General features: G+C 53.6%; 2 protein-coding genes across 7 annotated transcripts; one reads left to right on the forward strand and one right to left on the reverse strand.

Annotated features, from left to right (window-relative positions):
- The first annotated feature begins 102 nt into the window (after positions 1 to 102).
- Positions 103 to 8,270, forward strand: TTC31 (tetratricopeptide repeat domain 31). 6 transcript variants are annotated; one of them, XM_045446567.1, is made up of 13 exons: positions 103 to 215; positions 373 to 461; positions 3,416 to 3,518; positions 3,639 to 3,877; positions 4,050 to 4,133; positions 4,867 to 4,923; positions 5,020 to 5,100; positions 5,214 to 5,408; positions 5,653 to 5,704; positions 5,794 to 5,884; positions 5,973 to 6,114; positions 6,329 to 6,430; positions 6,697 to 8,270. In XM_045446567.1, the coding sequence occupies exons 1-13, from the start codon at positions 176 to 178 to the stop codon at positions 6,988 to 6,990; spliced, it is 1,569 nt and encodes a 522-aa protein (XP_045302523.1). In that variant the 5' UTR covers positions 103 to 175; the 3' UTR covers positions 6,991 to 8,270. The 6 variants fall into 6 exon arrangements, with proteins under 6 accessions (XP_045302523.1, XP_045302524.1, XP_045302521.1 ...); XM_045446568.1 differs by having other exon boundaries at positions 6,700 to 8,270; XM_045446565.1 differs by having other exon boundaries at positions 3,416 to 3,877.
- A 3,484-nt stretch (positions 8,271 to 11,754) lies between these two features.
- LBX2 (ladybird homeobox 2) lies at positions 11,755 to 15,679 on the reverse strand. The gene is made up of 2 exons (XM_045446586.1): positions 13,570 to 15,679; positions 11,755 to 12,317 (listed from the first exon to the last, which is right to left on the reverse strand). Exons 1-2 carry the CDS (start codon positions 14,126 to 14,128, stop codon positions 11,941 to 11,943), a joined length of 936 nt encoding a protein of 311 aa, XP_045302542.1. The 5' UTR covers positions 14,129 to 15,679; the 3' UTR covers positions 11,755 to 11,940.
- Between the last annotated feature and the right edge of the window lie 2,915 nt (positions 15,680 to 18,594).

The following is an 18,594-nucleotide window of genomic DNA, read 5'->3' on the forward strand; positions in this document are numbered from 1 at the left end:
CAGGAGCCGTCATTTCTCGCCCGGGAGCCGCCGGGACCGTCTTGGACTCTCTCGCGCTCCGTAATCGGAGGCTTCTGCCCGTAACAAAGATGGCAGTTTACTCTGTCCTACTCCGCCCTTCGGCGGGTATCAAGTACCAGATCATCTTTCACTTTCGGGTTACTGTTGTTGAGAGATGGCGCCGATTCCGAAGACTGTGGGGCGGATAAAGCTAGGTAAGCAGGTGTGACAAGACAGGAGAGGGTCCAGGAGGGTAGGGCAGCCCCACTTGGGTCTGTTTTCAGTAGGGTCTTGGGCTTCACGCGGTGGGCGTAGGGCTCCGGCCCATCCAACCTGAACACGGTGACGCGCCGTTGCTTTCCTTTACCATAGACTGTCCTCTGCGGTCTGGCTGTCCGCTGGAGGTCGCTGCTGTCCCCAAACTCTGCAAGGAATTCGGTCCTGAAGACTACGGCGCAGAGGTAAAAGGGACTCCTAGCTCTTCCTGGTCCGGTTTATCTTGGTCACGCCTCTTTCCAACCAGCTGTGCTGAGCCCCGCCTGTGCCGGGCGATGCCCTGGGCTCTGAGGGCTCCGTGGAGCCTGGAGGAGCGCGTGGCAGATGGAGGGCGTGGGGCCCCGGGAACCACGCTGCCTAGATAAGTGCTGGACGTGGGCGGGATTGAGTTGACAACGGTTGCTGAGTTGAGGATTTGGGAAGTGGGTGGTAGTTCCTTAGGATAAGATATTACGAACGGAGGGAGGAGTGTGAGCAAAGACGCCGAGGCAAGGAAAAGTTTAGAGGACTTCACCGAAGTGAGACTTGAGTGGTTTGGTTGGAACCGTAAGAAATGCAGTGGGAAAGAAGGAAGAGAGAGGCTTGAAAGGCTTTGTCTGGCACAGGGGCTTGGGTGTCCTCAAGTAGGTGATAGGGTTATTGAGGGAAGGACAGGATCAAATTTAGGAGCCCTGAGAATCTGTGTTTCCAGTTGCTTCCTGGGGCTCTCCAAAACCTCAAACTCAACAAGTCTAGAACTCATCATCTTTGCAAATTGGTTCCTTTTCCTCTAATCTTAATTTTGGTTAGCAACACGAACTGACATCCAGTTGCTTAAAACATAAATCTGAGAATCATTGTACATAATCCTCCCTTTCCTTTACCTCACACACGAAATCACTAAAATCCACTTTGGAAGTGTCTCTTGACTCAAGCGCATCGTTTCCATTCCTGCTCCCACTGCCATGGCCTTAGATCAAGAACTCATTCTCTATCGCCTATGGCCTGCTAACTAAACATTCCACCCCTAGACTCATCTTCCCCAGTGCTGTTTCACTTGAGCACTCCACTTCCATCACTGACAAGACGAAGTCCAAACTCACTGGGTCACAAAAGTTCTTCAGACCCAGCTTCTGACTGCATCTCTATTAGAATAGTCTCCTCACCAGTGTTTCTGCTTTTGCTCATTCAGCACACATATTGAACACCAGCTATATACCAGGCACTGTTGTAGGCACTGGAAAGACAGCAGTAAACCAAACAGACAAAATTCCTTTTTTTCAATGAATTAGAAGCATCTAGTGGAGGCAACCAATCAACAAATAAACAATATAGTATGCCAAATATGAAAAGTGCAAAGAAAAATAAAGCAAGAAGGACAGGGGGTGCTGAGTGGAGTTGAGAGCTTCTCTTTTTAAAGTAAGTGGTCAGAGAAGGCCTCCTGGAAAAGGTTTAAGAAGAGATCTGAAGTGGTGAGCCATTCACTGGGGAAAGAACATTCCAGGGAGAGGAAGTAACAAGTACAAAAGCCTGAGATGAGAGCACACTTGATGTGTTGTAGGAACTTCAGAGGAGACCACTGGCCACTGTAGGTTGAGGTAGGACAAGAAGGTAGGAGATGATTCATGGAGGACTGAGTTGCTAGATTGTGTTCAGCAATGTGAATTAAGAGAGTAGCAGAGACTGTGCTTTGGGGAGAAATAGAAGATCAAGGTAATCCTTTTTTGTTTTTAAAGATGGCTAGAGTGGGCCAGTTAGAAGTTGAAACAAACCCACCAGGCAATTGAGATTGAAAATAAAGTAAGTGTTGCTAAAAGTGCACAGCAGCATAAATGAAGATGCTGTTAAGTCAGGACAATCTTCTGATGGAAACCCTGGCTCTAAAACTGCTTAGAAAGTTGACTATACCTCAGTGATCTGAAGTCCTTCCTATGCATTAGTTTAACATATTGGAGTTTCATGTAACTTCTAAGTTTCTCAGTCAGTGGGCCACCACCTAGTCAGGGGTGTGCTCTGTTTAGGCCTGATTAGGCCACACAGGAACAAGATGACTCCTGTTCTCCCCTAAAGCTGACAGTAACTGGGGAAATGATTCTCATAAGAACCCCAGAACATAACGGACCAGGTCTTGAAGAGTCTTCTCTCATCTTGTGAATGATGAAGCCAAGGTTCAGAGAGGTTATATGACTTGTTCACAATCAAACAACCGGGCAGTGCAGAGCCAGAACTAAGATGCAAGCAGTTTCATTTCACGACAGTGTTCTTTCCAGTTCCATGCTTCTTGCCAATTGAGAGAGCAATAAAAAGCACTGAATAATAAGGTTCTAAATTGTATAACACAGAGCATGTGAGTATAGCTTCGTTGAGTGAAGGCAGAGATTATTGGAGATGAAGAGGTCTGGGAAGGCTTTGAGGGCAGATGGAATTTGAACTGGGCCTTGAAGGTGAGACAAAATGTGATGAGAAGCTCACAGCCGGGATCAGGGGACAGTTGGGAGGAAGATCCTGGAAGGGATCTGATAGCAGAGGGATGAAAGCAGCCAAGCAGTGGAGAATTACAGAGAAGATTGGGAAGGTCAGCCAGGGAGTGTTGCAGAAAGCTCCGAATCTCAGGCTGAGGAGCTAGACTCAGTCCTGCCTATGGCCTTGACAGTGGGGAATTACTGGAAGTTAGTTGCTGAGTAGGGAAGTAACTGCTGAGAGCTTGGTTTGAGGGGAAGCAAATGAAGTGCAGGGGAGAGGCCAGCCAGGAACTGCTGCTCTCATTCAGGCATGCGGTAGCTCCCGAGTAGGTTATATGGGGTTGCTCATATTCAGGGATTTGACAAGGGACATGGCTGGAAGAGCAGGTAGGAGGGTTCCGTTTCTGGGGCCTCAGTGTGGCTGATGTGGTGGCAGGTCAAGGGGAGGAGATCTTGTATGATGGAGAAGGCTGGACTGAAAGGCCTCACAGAACCCTTGGGAAGCAGGAGAGTAGTGATACCAGGAAAACCAGAGCAGTGTGTCTTAAGGTGCTGAGTGGGGAGAGGTCAGCCAATAAGGTTCTCCAGGCTGGGTGGCTGGTTTGTGGTGGCCACGGTGGAGGGGTCAACCCAGCCAAGCCCCTTGTTCTCTCCTAGAGCTCCCCCCAATACCAGACTCCCTCCCCTCCCCCTCCCAGGACATAGTGGATTTTCTTCGACGGCTTGTGGAGAGTGATCCCCAGGGCCTGCACCGGATCCATGTGGATGGGAGCAGCGGGCGGCTGCAGCTGTGGCACCATGGTGGGGCGTGCAGGGGCCGGGCCCAGGGATCGAGGCTGGTACCCTGGGGAGGGCTGGCCCTCAGATACTCCTCTCTCTCATGTTCCTTTTTCTTTCCCTTTTCCTTATCCCTCCTGACAGATGACCTCCTGGACCATTTCTGTGATGAGGCTAAAACACCTGGACAGAGTGACAGAGACAAAGGGGCCGAGGGACTGGGCACCTACTGTGGTCTCCGAAAGTCCTTCCTGTATCCTCCCCAAGGGTTTGAGCCCTGTGAGCCCTGCCCTCATAGCCCCTCTGCCTCTGCATCTGCCTCCGGTGGCTCAGACAGCCTACTTGAGGTGGCCATACCCCAGAAGCTCCTGCTGACTGAAGAGGTGAGACGGTCAACAAGGGGCTTCACCTCCCCCAGGGCTCCTCCAACTGCCATATTCCCATATGTGTATTTTCCCCTAATCTGGACCTTTCAAGGTCCTTCCATCCTGCTGGCCTCCCTTTGGTTTTCTTGTTCTCTTTCTCTTTTCCCGTCACCTGCCTTTCCTTCTCCAGGAAGCCAACCACCTGGCTGAGGAGCTGGTGGCTGAGGAGGAGCGCCTGAAACAGAAAGCAGAGAAGAAACGACTCAAGAAGAAGGTGGCTGGAAGGCAGAAGGAGTGGGAACCTGGAGGGATTTGGAAGAGGGAAAGAGGGAAGCTTTGTGAGAACAGGAAAGAACCCAAGGTGGTCTGTAGTAGACCCTCTTGCCAGAGGGGGGCCAAGGAGCTCAGAGCCCAGAGGTGGAAGGTCTCGTGGAAGCCCTATGATGTGGTGGTTCTGGAGTCACACTGTACCGGCTGGGTTGGAATCTGCCTCTTTCTTACTGTGAGACCTCTGCCTGGTGACTCTCGTGTCTGCTTGCTCACTTGTAAAATGAGGATGACACAAAACCTACCTCCTGGAGTCGTAGGGATTAGATGAGAGTGTATGCAAAGCTCTTAACCCAGTACATGTCATATAACCTCTTGTACACGTGAAGAATTGGTTTCAAGATACAAATTGCGTGCATGCGTGCGTGCGTGTGTGTGTGTGTGTATTTACATAGAAGGTTCAGGGGTACCTGGGTGGCTCAGTGGGTTAAGCGTCTGACTTCAGCTCAGGTCATGATCTCACGCTTCATGAGTTCAAGCCCCGCATCCAGCTCTGTGCTGACAGCTCAGAGCCTGGAGCCTGCTTTGGATTCTGTGTCTCCCTCTCTCTCTGCCCCTTCCCTGCTCATGCTCTGTCTCTCTCTCTCTCTCTCAAAAATAAAATAGAAATTTTAAAAATTAAAAAAAACATAGAATTTTCAAATAATACATCATCAGCATCATGGTCATTATCATTGCAGCGTCAAAAGGATCGCAGGCGACAGGAACGCTTGGAGCAGGAGGGTGGGGAGCCCAAGGTGAGTGTCTATAGGCAGGTATGAGGAGCACTCAGTGCTAGGAGGGTGGGAGCTGAAAAGGCAGCTCAGGGTGATCCCTGTCTGCCTTCCCTCCAGCTCAAGGCCACCCCAGATAGAGATGGGAGCCCTCCATCTAGCCCCGGGAACCCTGCTCAGGGACAGTGTGGTGAGGAAGAGGTGAGAGCCCCCTTCCTTCCCTTCTTGGTCTCTGCCCACTCCCACCTATCCCTCCACCTACTCCAGGACATACTTCATCCCCATCCCCTCCTAACTCTCCTTTCTGCTCACAGGACTTACTGGATCTATCTAGCACTTTCGTGTCTCTGGCTTTGCGCAAGGTTGGGGATTGGCCCCCCAGTGCCCGCAGAGACAAGGGACTGAGCCAGGAGCCCCGAGGCAAAAGTCTGGGCCCCCAAGAGAAGATGGGCCAGGAGGAAGGGAGCTCTCCAATAGAAGAAAGGCCCAGGCAGACCCCTAAGGCAGAGGTGAGGTGACCAGTAGAAGGACTTCTCTGGCTCTAGAATCAAGAGACCTGGGGTCCAGTTCCATCACCGACACCCTGACCCTAGTTTCCTCTGCAGGAAGGTAGGGCTGATACCATCTTGCAGAACTGTCATAAAAATTACATAAATTGGGTGGTGCTGACTGCAATATTTATTGTTTGAACAAAGGAGAGATTTGGGGAGGCTGAGGTCTCAAGTCCCACTTGACTTTGCTCCCCATCCTTAGGCATCTCCAGGACTACCGGCAGCTGCCTTACAGCAGAGCCAGGAGCTGGCAAGTGAGATTATCTCTCTCCTTCTTTTCCTCCTCACCCTCCCCTCTCTGGGTTAGCCCCATCTGAACTTTCCTGCCTTCTCTCCTCCCCAGAGCTGGGTACCAGCTTGGCCCAAAATGGTTTCTACCACAAGGCTGTGTTTCTTTTTACCGAGGCCTTGAAGCTCAACCCTCGGGATCATCGGTGAGTAGGGGCTTAGCCTCTGTGCTCGGAGGTCAGGACAAGGCAAAGTGTTGAGGATCCAGACTTTTGGCCACTTTGTCTTTATCAGGTTATTTGGAAACCGCTCTTTCTGCCATGAACGGCTGGGTCAACCAATGTGGGCCCTGGCTGATGCCCAGGTGGCCCTTACTCTGCAACCTGGCTGGCCCCGAGGCCTCTTCCGCCTGGGCAAGGCCTTGATGGGACTGCAGGTAATGGGTCTGAGATTGGAAGCAAAGGAGGAATTTGGGTGGGATGGGGTGGGGATTGGGTCTACACTGCATTTTCTAGGAAAGCTCCTAGTACCACAGTGTCACAGTTTTGTGGTACAAGAGGCCTAGGCGAGTTTGAGAAAGGGGCAGTTTTAATTTCATTTACCCCCTTGATACCTAAGCTTTGCTCTTTGTAATCCCTCTGGGACCAAAGCGTTTTGAAGAGGCAGCTGCTGTGTTCCAGGAGACTCTGAGAGGCGGCTCCCAGCCTGACGCAGCCCGGGAGCTCCACTCTTGCCTTCTGCACCTCGCCCTGGTAAGGGAACCAGCCCACTGTCATGCTGAGGGGGCAGCAGGAGAAATGGCTGGCATTTCCACAGTGGGCCCTGCTCCCTTCTGCCTCAGACAGATAGTGGGGGCAGGAATGGGCGGGAATGGGCGGGAATGACCTCTCCTTTGCCCAATAGTCTCAACTCCTCCAACTGCTAGAAGATTCCCCGGGGTTTGCATTTGGGAAGTCCCTTAACACTGAAGTCCACTGAAAAGGAGTATCTACAGGTGCCCCTTCCTTTCCCTTCTCAGCAGAATCAACGAGGAGGAATCCGGATGCCACATCTGACAACTGGGTTCCCGCAACCATTTTCCCATGCTGAGCCGGGCACCATAAGCCTCCCGTCTGTCAGTCGCCCTCCAAGCACTGCTCCAAGAGCTCCTGGCCTTCTGTCTCTACCCTTGCGTTTTCCCCCATGTCATCTGAGCCACCCCAACTGGACCCTGCCCCAAATTCAGACTAGAAGACCGCACCCTCTCCAGGACCCCTCAAAGGGCTCTGGTGTGCTAGGACTTGGGCCCCAGCATCTACCTCAGGCCAGATGACAGAGGACCTGTCCCTCATAGGGCAAGGCCATGTGTGTATCCCACAGTTCACTGCATATTTTGAGACCTTGTACTCTAAAACCATAATTAAAGACACCCCTGGTTGTCATTCCTTTTGCCACAGAGACCGGATGACAGAAAGGAGCCCCATGACCACTGAAACAACCTTTCTTTGGTTTTAAAGCAGATGGCTTCCTCTGGGAGCAGTAAGGAAAAATAAAACCCACCAAGGCTAAGGAGGGAACTGTACAAAAGTTAGGTTTTCAGACTATAACAGACCCCACAGGGAGCATATGGGGCTTGCTCTGCTTCTTGGCCCCGGGGGACTCATTCACCAACCAGAGCTCTATGCTCAGGAACAGGGCCACGATGATGAATGAGGCCTAAGTCCCACCCTTCACCTTGATAGATGCTCACATCTTCCTGAGCCCAGCTCTTACCCTGTTTCTTCTAGCCCCAGCCACTCATGCCTTGTTTTCTGTCATTTGATGCACATTCTGACCTCTCCTTTGCCCAATAGTCTCAACTCCTCCAACTGCTAGAAGATTCACTGGGGTTTGCATTTGGGAAGTCCCTCACCAGCTCCTGCTTGGAGTTGGCAGGGTTCATAACATCACATCTTCCCACTGCTGACTGTCCTGCTGATGGGGCATCATCAAGCACCCAGGGAGCTGCTACCTTGGCCATGCTCTTTTTCTGTTCCAGCACTGGGTATTGGAATGAGCCTTCCCCCATGTGAATTTATGCAGTTTTCCCACCAAGAGTTACTGCCCCCCAAAGAAGGCCATAATTCCCTACTTCTTGTGTAAGAATCAAGGTCTTTTGGTTCTCTACGATCCTGGCAGCCCCTGGCTGCTTCCTCCCTAGTCTTGCCTGGGACTCTCAGCTCATTGAAATATGGATCTGTGGGGGACTTTTAAGCCTTCCAGAATGCCTTGCCTGGGAGAACCATTTGCCAGGATACATGATTCTTGCTGCCTTATGGTCTTGCTCAACAACATTCACACCTGTATAGGAGGTGTTGAAACACACCTCCTTTCTACAGGGCTTTCCCGAATTCTTTTTGTTTATTGAGCAGGCTCCTTGAATATATCAGAATGAAGTCTGCCATTGCTAGCTGGGTCACCTTGGGTCATCTGCCTCAGTTCCCTCATCTGTAAAATGGGGGCAGTCCCTACCCCACAGGGCTTTTGTGAGGAGTGGAAGTAAAAGTGTGAGAAAATACCTACAAAGTGCCTGGTACATAAAGGGTGTTAAATAAACTGATTTTTTATCTGCAACTGTCCTACATAATCATGATTCCCATAGTGGGAAGAGATGAGTGTGAGTACACTGCTGCTTATTTCACAAAATACAGAGTTCCTGGGACTGTGGTTCTCCCAAGTGTAGTCCCTGAACCAGCAGGGACTTGTTGCAAATATACATTCTCAGGCCCCACCCTATACCTTTTCAATCAGAAAGTGCAACAGCAGGGCTCAGCAATTTGTATTTCATTAAGCCCTCCAGGTGATCGACCCCAATGCCCAAGCACTATTCTTTTTTTTTTTTTTTTAATTTTTTTATTTTTGAGACAGAGAGAGAGAGAGAGCGTGAACAGGGGAGGGTCAGAGAAGGAGGGAGACACAGAATCTGAAACAGGCTCCAGGCTCTGAGCTGTCAGCACAGAGCCCGACGCGGGGCTTGAACTCACGGACCACGAGATCATGACCTGAGCCGAAGTCGGCCGCTTAACCAACTGAGCCACCCAGGTGCCCCAACCCAAGCACTCTTCTAGCACCTGGCGGGGGAGATACCATCCAGAGGCCATTTTGGTGGGAGAGATTTCAGTTTTGTTCATCCAAAGCTTGATTATGAGAGGTGGAAGCACTGGGCTAGAATTTAAGAGGACACAAGTGGAGGGGGATCACGGCTCACAGCCAATTAACTTGACACAATCATACTTCCTAACAAGAATTATTTGCTCTGAGAATTCTTTGCTCGTGCCTAGTTGGGGAGAAGTGGTTGTGTTTGCTTGAAAGGGGATTCTATTATGGTGACTTCATAAGAGGCCTGCTCATCTGGCTTTGTTCAGGGCAGCAGAGGGGTACTTCTCTGCTTTGGGGATTCCTCTAGGGTTCCTCAAAGAATGGGCAGCCACAATTGCTGTGTGGTATCTGCTTTCAGGCTGATTTGGCTCCTTGCTCTTCCAGCCTCTCGAAGAAATATCCCCTCCCCAGTATCTCTTGACCTATCCTGGACTTGAACCTTCTCTGAGAGCCACAGGACTCCTGACACCTTATCCCCATTTTGCCCCACACTCACCCTGCTAACTGGTAGGGTTCCAACACAGCAGTCTGAGTTCTGAGTCCCTGGGGTTGGAAAGCACAGTGACCAACCATCCCGGTTTTCCTGGGACTGAAGGATTTCCTGGAGTGTGGGACTTTCAGTGTTAAAACTGGGAAATTCCTGGGCAAATGGGAATGAGTTGGTCACTCTAAAGTCTCCAAAGAGGCAGCCTTAGGAAGGGGATGAAGGCCCTGAACAGGAACCAGGGAAGTTATGTGTGTGTGTTGCACATGTGTATTGAAAGGGCAACACAGGTGCAAAGAACACTTTGTGTACGTAATGGCTGACAAGTTCTTAGCTCCACACCAGTAGTCATTATTTCTTTAAAAAAATTTTTTTTCAACGTTTATTTATTTTTGGGACAGAGAGAGACAGAGCATGAACGGGGGAGGGGCAGAGAGAGAGGGAGACACAGAATCGGAAACAGGCTCCAGGCTCTGAGCCATCAGCCCAGAGCCTGACGCGGGGCTCGAACTCACGGACCGCGAGATCGCGACCTGGCTGAAGTCGGACGCTCAACCGACTGCGCCACCCAGGCGCCCCACCAGTAGTCATTATTTCTGCCCATGATGCCATTTTTCTTCCAGTTACCCAGGTTTGTGAGGCTGTCACAGATTCATGCAATCTTCGGTCATTGGGATAATCAAACAGATTCCTTTTTCATTACAGCTCCCCCCGCCACCACCACGTCTGGCCCCGAATTCTCTCAGCTCTTACCTTCTGCAGTGGCCAGAGATACGCTCCTTCTTCAGGTCCCTGCCAGTTACTGGTCCACCCTACACTTGCAGCCAGATTAGCCTGCTCTAACATTGCTGTCACGTCTCTCCTCTCTAAAACCTTCAAGGACTATGCTTTATCTATAGTAGAATCCCCAAAATGCTACCTTTGGCCCTTTCTCCCCTGCTTTCTTTGTAAACCATTTTCTTCTTTCAGTTAGGCCCAGTCACAGTTATGGGGACAGAACATGCAGTGGTCAAAACATGAGCCCCTGAGTCAGACAAACAAGCAGGTTAGTGCCAGCCCTACCACTTACAAGCTCCATGACATTACTACATCTTCTTGGGCTTCTGTGATTCAGTCTCCTTACACTTAAAGTGAAATTAAAATCTGGGGCACCTGCGTGGCTCAGCTGGTTAAGCATCTGACTCCAGCTCAGGTCAGGATCTTATGGCTCGTGAGTTCAAGTCCCACGAGTCCCACGTGGGCCTCTGTGCTGACAGCTCAGAGTCTGGATCCTGCTTCAGATTCTGGGTCTCCCTCTCTCTCTGCCCCTCCCCTGTTCATACTCTGTCCCTCTCTCGAAAATAAATATTAAAAAAAAATTTAATGAAATTAAAATTGCATTATCTTCTGGGATTACTGTAAGATTAATCCATGCACATCACTTGAATTATGTTCAATAAGCGGTAGTTATTGTCCAACAGTGCCAGGTTCCCTTCTGCCTTCCAGCATTGTTCAGTCTCCCTGAAATATCCTCTCCTGGGACCTCCACTTGCAACCGAGGCCCTAGCTGACTCCCCTTGAATCCTGGATGGATCATTCTCAGAACACTCTTGAGAATGAGTTGTGGCATCTGGGCAGAAGCATGGAAGGCCTGAGGAGGGAGGAAGGACAGACACGGAGAGAGGGGAGCCAGGAAAGAACCTAAGCATGGTCTTCTGAAGATCTGAAGTGATGGCCCTGCATAGGCATAGGCCTCTTACCTTCTCATCATATTGCCAGAGGGTGATTAATTACCAGTGGAATAAATTAATTTCAGAAATGTCCACTGGTGGGGGTAGGCTATTGACTCCACCCGCCAAGGTCCCCATGCAGCTACTCCAGCCTCCACCTCCGCGGCCAGACTCAGCCTCCCCACCCTCCTGCCAAGGCCACTATCCTGGGGGGAACATTTCCTGCCCAAGTGTGGGGCAGAGGTCCCAGAAGTAGGGTTGTGCCCCTTCTCCCCACCGCTTTCACTTAGCTTGTGTTTCAGCATGGGGTTCTTTCAGCAGAAGTGAGAGAATGGTCGGAAGCCCATTAACAAATGACCTCAGGGTGGGGAAAGGGTGGGATCAGGCACAACTTTGTCACTTTGGAACAGCCCAGAGGTTAGCTGCAAGGTCTTGGAGGAGGCGGGTCAAAGGCCTGCTGGAGTCCAGCGACTAAAGGCAGTCAGTAGGGGTAGGTCGCCCGCAGCTACGTGTCCCATCTTCCTCCCCTCAGCTCGAAGTGTCCAGAGTGCCGTCCGGCTGACATGCACTGGCTCTGAAGGCTGGCACGATACCTAGGTCCAAATCCTGACCTAGTGCTTCTTGCTTTGTGAAACGGGTATAATTATATCACCGAATAGACTTGCTATGAGGTTTGAAGGAGACATCGCGTTTAAAGCGCTCAACCAAGCGCGGAATCTGCACAACAATCGGCAGATTTTGCTCTTACTGCTCTGGGGCGCCAAGATTGAGGCTTCGAGCGACTGAGTCTCCATTTTATTCTCAACAATTGGGAAAAGTGAGTGAGTGGACTGTGCGCCAGAGGAGGCCAGATCCACACCCTCCCTCCACCCTAGTACTCAGACAGGGCGCGGAGCACGGAGGCAAGGAGTCGGGGATCCCAGTGCCCAGGGCGGCGGCGGCTTTGCCTTCATTAGTCCACCTTTATCTCCTCTTCTGACAGGTGGGGCCCGGAGTCAGGCCGGCCAGGGACTGGGCGTGGGGTGCCGTCAGGCAACGAGAGGCGGCACTGAACTTCGGGGGACAGCGTGCGCAACGAGGCCACGTCGGCGCGCATCTCCTCCACGTCGCGCTTGAGCTTGGCTCGCCGGTTCTGGAACCACGTGACAACCTGTGCGTTGGCCAAGCCGAGCCTCGCCGCCAGCCGGTCGCGCTCGGAAGGCGCCAGGTACTTCTGGAAGACGAAGCGTCGCTCCAGCTCCAGCACCTGCTGCGCAGTGAACGCCGTGCGTGACTTTCGCCGTCTGCGGCCAGCCTGGCCAGGGCCCAGAGCACTCTGGGCGGCGCGGCCTGCGGGGATACGGCGGGGGTCAGTCTTAGCCTGCAGGAATCAGGCATCCGCTCAAAGGAGAAGCTGTGGGGGGGCTCAAGCCGGGGTGGGGGAGGCGGAGCGAGAAGGCGGACAGGAGCCTGAACCGTGGTCCCTTACCAAACGGGGGTTCAGGCCGAATTGGGAGTGGGGGGCATAAAGTGGAACGGGCCACTTGGGTATGGGAAGCAGCAGGCTGAGGGCATCTTGAGGAGGTGAGGGAGTAGGAAGAGGGCGGGACTGGCCAAAGGAGACTTGGCAGGGCGTCAGGCAATCTGGGGAGGGATCTTTGAAGCCCTCCGGAGCCCCGGGATAAGTGGGCTTGTAGGTTGGGGCCGGCACCCGAGGCGGGGCGACCATGGTCAAAATAGGACAGCCGGGCGCCTGGGTGGCTAAGGCGGTTGAGCATCCGACTTCAGCTCAGGTCATGATCTCATGGTCCATGAGTTCGAGCCCCGTGTCAGGCTCTGTGCTGACAGCTCAAAGCCTGGAGCCTGCCTCCGATTCTGTGTCTCCTTCTCTCTCTGCCCCTCCCCTGCTCACACTCTGTCTCTCTCAAAAAATAAACATTAAAAAAATAATAGGGACAGCCCGCGGCAGCCCTGTGTGATGAATGTAATACGACTCTGATCATGCCCTTCTAAAGACTCTCAGGTTATGATGAGCACTCTTGTTTTACGCTTTTTTAGTGACACGGGAACCTCCTCCTCGAGCCCAAAAGGAGGTAGTGGGGGTTCAAAGTGTAAGGAGAGGCGAAGTCCGTAATCCCCGACCCTTGCTGCCCCAAAGACCTTCTATTCCTGTCCCCTTTCCTGAAGAGAACGGCGTGGAGCGGAGCTAGGTCACCGGGAGAGACCGAGCCTCGCCTCCCAGCACTTTGTGCACCGCCCATGCCCTAGCTCACTGTTCACAGCCTCGGGCTCAGGCCTTTTGTCTCCATCTCGCCGGCCTTTCGGTGTCGCGATTGCCCCGCCTACAGCGAACGGACCAACGGGTCACTCAGTTCTCGACAGATTGGCCCTCCCCCTCGGCGGCCTCCAAGGAGCGGCCGCGGAGCCTGGGAACTAACGGAGGGTAGGTGAGGATTGGGATATGGAAGTCCCAGCACGTGGGCTGAGGACAGAGGGCAGATTAGGGTGGGGGCCATTGTGAACGAAGGGTCGAGACCGGGACCTGAAGGAGAGAGATGGGGAGAAGGCCAAGTCAAAGTGCGCGACCTTGCCTGCGCTATACCTTCAGAGGGCTCCGGAGCGTGCCAGTCAAATCCGCGGAAAGTTTTACTAGTCAGCTCCTCCAGCGCGCACAGAGGCGACGTGGGACCAGGACTCGACTCTGGAAGCTGGGACGTAGAGGGTCCTCGGGGGATCAGGCGCGGGCCTAGTATGTCGGCGATGCTGAATAATGTCCGGGGTGTCCGGGGCTCTGGTCCCGAGTTCATGGCCGACGGGGCTGTGGCGGTCCCGCCGCCGGCTGCGCTGGGCGCAGCAGCTGCCTGGGCCCCAGACCGCGGCTCCCGATCTGGGCCCCCAGCTTCGGACCCGCCCCCCGCGCTGGGCCCAAGCCCCTTGTGCCCCTCCTCCTGCGCCCCCAACCCCCATCCCGGGGCCGCGGTGGGTCTGGAGCTGGTAGATGTCCCCGCAGCTGTATTTCTAACAGGGTGGGGAGGCGCGGAGAGCAGACCAGGAACAACCTGCCATACCCGGCCGCCGAGCTGCTCCCGCGCGGCAGGGCATGGCCCGGTACACGCTCTGACTGGACCCTTCCTGGACGGCCCGCAGATTCTGTGTACCATCGACTCCCCGCCTAGCCGCTGCTCTGGCTCATAAACTAGTCGGCAATAAATTGCTTCCCCTTGCCCCAACGGATGGGATTTGCAGAATTCCGAGGAGGGAGATCAAACCTGACCGTTCTAGGATCTCTGATCCCTCCTAAAAACGATCTTGGTCTCCTGACCTAGCCCCCTCGTCCGCGCCCCACCCCTGCAGAACCCTCTTGAAGAGGTCCCTGCGGCTGGAAGTTATTAGAGTGGCGCGAGGGGCCTGGGGGAACTCAAGACTTGGAAGGACCTGGCCTGGTGGAATTTCTGCAACCGGGAATAATGGGGATGCATGCGGAAGCAAAAGCAGGTGAGTGGATCCACCAGCTCTCTGGCTGGACCCGGGCTTAGAGGCCCTGAGAAAGTCAAAGCACATGGAGAAGTGGAATAGACCGGGGCCTCGGGAAAGAAGACAGCAAATCCGGAGCTATTGCTACTGCCCCCACCCAGGGGTCTTGGCCAGGGAAGACTGGCCTCCGCAGAGGCCTATCAGTCGATCTGTCTTTGCCTCCATATTAAGCTCCTGTGGTTCAAATGGGGGTTCCCCAGCCTCCAAAGCCCAGAAACCACCCTGTAGAGCAGCAATGGAAAGGGCCACTGGTCACTCCCCATAGAAAAGTGACTTGCAGGTCAGACTTCATGGACCCAACCAGATCCTGGGACAGAAACCCCTGCCAACTCAGGGACAAACCCTAAGGTCTGGGATATTCATTCCTATTTTATTTGTGTCCTTTCTTTCTTTTCTCCCACACCTATTCCAGTCCTGGGCTCACACCTGAGTGAGTGCCCTACAGCTGTCCTTTGTAGGAAGAAGGCAGCTCTGGAACAGTGGTTGCTCCACCAGTGGAGGCCCAACAAGGCAAGGGGATTCACAGCCCAGAGGCAGAGAAGCCCCACCACTCCTGAGGAGCTCACCATTCCTGAGGAACTTGCTTCTATGGGATTCTTCAAGTTTCTTCCGACAGTGCCAAGAAGTCCCTCCTGGGGTGTCCATTATGTCACCTTCTCTGTAGACCTCTGCACCTCCCACCATTTGTGCGAAGATCCTCTGTGCCTATTCCCTGGGGCAAGTGGAGCCTGCCGTTGAGGTGCCCTAAACAGAGCTTGAGAGACCTAAGGCCCCTGGGCCAACGATAATGGGGGTGAGGAACCCTCACCTGGTCGGAGGCACTAACCTGGCCTCCCAAAGATGGAGAAACACAGGGTCTTCTTGGTAATGAGTTCCCTCCAGTGACCCCTCCCATCCCCCAGACACACACAGACACTTGCATAGTACCCTCATGGCAGCCTGAGCAACACAGCCCAATGGCCCACTGATTGGTCTAAGAACAGAGCTAGGCCACAGCAGAACACTGAGATGCCTCAGGATCTTGTTAATTGGTTGTTAATGGTAGGAGGCGGAGGGAGGCCAAGAGAGAACCTCATGGCTGGAGGCCCCAGTCCTCTGAACCATGCTGGTGGTTTGACTTAATCTGCTTTTATTTTTTTTTATGTTTATTTATTTTTGAGAGACAGAGAGACAGACATGAAAAGGGGAGGGGCAGAGAGAGAGGGAGACACAGAATCCAAAGCAGGCTCCAGGCTCTGAGCTGTCAGCACAGAGCCTGACATGGGGCTCAAACTCACAAACTGTGAGATCATGACCTGAGCTGAAGTCTGACACTTAACTGAGCCACCCAGGTGCCCCAGACTTAATCTGCTTTTAAAGAGGGTCCCAGGAAGCTTCAGGAACTGCCTAGCTCATGTCCCATGCCTGTCACCAAACAGACACTACAACCCTCCTCTGTGTAGCTTTTATGTCATCTCTTCCTCTGCTTTCAATTACTAGTGTGTTTGTGAGGAGTGCCCTCTCTCCTGAAGGGCATTTGCCCTTTCCATCCCTCCCACCTATCTACCCCCCCTGCAAACTGCAACCAGGCTCAGGTAATGGGGTTCGATGACAGCGGGGTTGGGAGGTCCCCATTTGGGGGATGAAAGAGAAGGCGAGACTAGTAAAGGGAGGAGGCCGCTGACAGCAGAGCCCTAAGGCTGTTCCAGTGGCCAGGGACTAGTCCAGACAAGGGGGGGGGGGCACAGGAGGGGACTTCTCCAGCAATGCCTCTGGAACCTGAGCTGGGGAGAAACCCGATCCCCATGTTGGGGGGAGGGTAGGGGGAGGGTGAATGATTAATGAGGGAGATTAAGAGATTAAACTTGGGTTCTGGGCTGGATGGGAAGGGGGTGCTGCATCAGTTGTCTTGTAGCCTTCACCCCCCCATATACCCTCCACCCCCAAGGCCCAACCCTTCCTGTCCTGGACCTTTACAGAGTGATCCACAGACAGGCACCTTTCCGCAGCCCCCCTCCACCCCCCCCCCCCCCTTCTGATAGTTTTCCTTTCTCAGCATTCTCCAGCAACCCTTCATGTCTCCCACCTCCACGGATTCCCCTTATTGTCCTTTCAGACATTTGGGGTCCTCTGCTCCTCCTCCTTGTAGAGATCCCCACATTCCGACTTTCACTCCCTGGGGAAGGAGCCTCCATTCTCCTTTAAGGATGCTTTCTCACACCTCTGCGCGGCATCTCTTTTCAGATTTCCCTTTCCTCGTCGTCCCTACCTTATCTCTCATTCCGTGACACTGCACCTCTCACCCACATTGCCCATCTCAGCCTCCCATCTAGCGGGTTCCTTTACCCAGCCCTCCATCCCCCAGATCGTTGCCTCTCTTGGCACAATCTTAGTTGTTCAATAAACAACCTTTAGTCTCCGAATTTCCCTCTGCACGCACTCCTTTGAATCCTGTGATTGGGGATCCTCCGAACAACCCCCTCAGGGCAGTGGATGGATGAGGGCCAGTCCTGGAGAGGTGCCTGCCCGCCCCTTCCCACCCTTAGGGAAGTCCGTTAGTGAGAGGGGGGTGGGCGTTGAGGGAGGAAACTCGCGGCCGAGGGGCGAGGGGCGGAGCGGCAGTCCGTCTCACACACTTCAAGGGTTGTTTTCTCTTTCTGAAAACGTTGTTGAATGAACCGACTCAGACACTTCCACTTTAGTTTCGTTTCTTCTAGGGCCTTGCTTGGGTCCGTGAGCCCTTTCTGGCCCTTTCCGCCGGCTCATAAAGAGCTCTGGGGGCGTGCGAGCCGAGCTGGGGGAGCTGCGGGACACACACACACACACACACACACACGCACACCGAGACCCCCTGCTCCATTACCAGTGAAGTACCTTTTCCCTCCTTTCCCGCCCACCCCGGGCCGGGGACAGACTGCCCGGGCTAAGAGGGACCTGTTCTCTCCTGTGCCAAGGGCGGGCGCAAATCTCGGTGCTCCCTTCCCCCAGGTGAGAGTGGACCGCGGAAACGGAAGCGGCAGGGGCAATGGCCGGCTGGGCCCTGCCCGTGAGTACTGATGCCCCCGCTCCCTCCCACCACCGGAAGCACAGCGAGGTCAAGGGCGCCCGGGAGTGGGCCGGCTGCGCGCTGGAACTGCCCTGCGGCCGCCTCTTTGAAGACAAGGAGCGCATTCTGGGTCGCGCAGCCCAAGAGAACCCTGGGCTTGATTCTGCACCCCCACCCCTCACCCCGTGGCGCAGATCGTGACCTGAGGGGCACAGGGTCTGTGTGGCGCAGAGCCCGCAGCTGGCTTGCATCAGCCACCTCGGGAGACTCCCCACTGCTGCCTCTGCCACCACCGCTGACAGACAAAAAGAAGGTTCTGCTGGGCCCCTGGCGAGGCCGCCACTGGGCCGCCATCCCAGATCCTGTCCTGAGCACCTTCTACTGCTCCTTGGCCTCAAACCATGCCTTGTCAAAAGCCTCATCCTGAGGCTTGGTCCCTAAGTCAGCCTTATCTTCTGACTGGGCCTTTTTGACACCAAGCTCCTGCCAAGCCCCAAGCTACTCCCCAACTCCTCCTGCAGCCACTTAGGACCTGAAAAGTCCCCAGGAACGTTTCTACATCCTTCCCCACAAGTCCAAACCTCTCCCTGGTGAGTCATTCCTTGAAAATGCCCTTTCAGGGGTGGCTCAGTTGGTTTAGCCTCCGACTCTTGATTTAGGCTCAGGCCATGATCCCATAGTCGGTGAGATGAAGCCCCACTTGTGGCTCCTCGCTGTCAGCCCAGAGCCTGCTTGGCATTCTCTCTACCTCTCTCTGCCCCTCCTCCTGTTTTGCAAGCACACTCTGTCTCTCAAAATAAACATTAAAAAAAAGAAAAGAAAATGCCCTTTCACCGACAAACTCTTTGAGAACAGCCTCAGTGTGGCTGCTTGAGTGGGCATGGAGTCCCCGGAAGAGACGGAGGGTGGGGGGGGGAGCCCTGAGATAGATATAATGAATCCTAAATCCCTAGATATATGTTGGTGTAGAGGCTGATGCAAAGGAATGGAAAACCCTGGGTCCTGGCAGAGAGAGGGTTTTCTGGAGGAAGTGACACTTGGACCTTGAAAAGACAGCTGAGTATGGGC

Source organism: Leopardus geoffroyi, chromosome A3 (assembly GCF_018350155.1).
Source record: "Leopardus geoffroyi isolate Oge1 chromosome A3, O.geoffroyi_Oge1_pat1.0, whole genome shotgun sequence".
NCBI lineage: Eukaryota > Metazoa > Chordata > Mammalia > Carnivora > Felidae > Leopardus > Leopardus geoffroyi.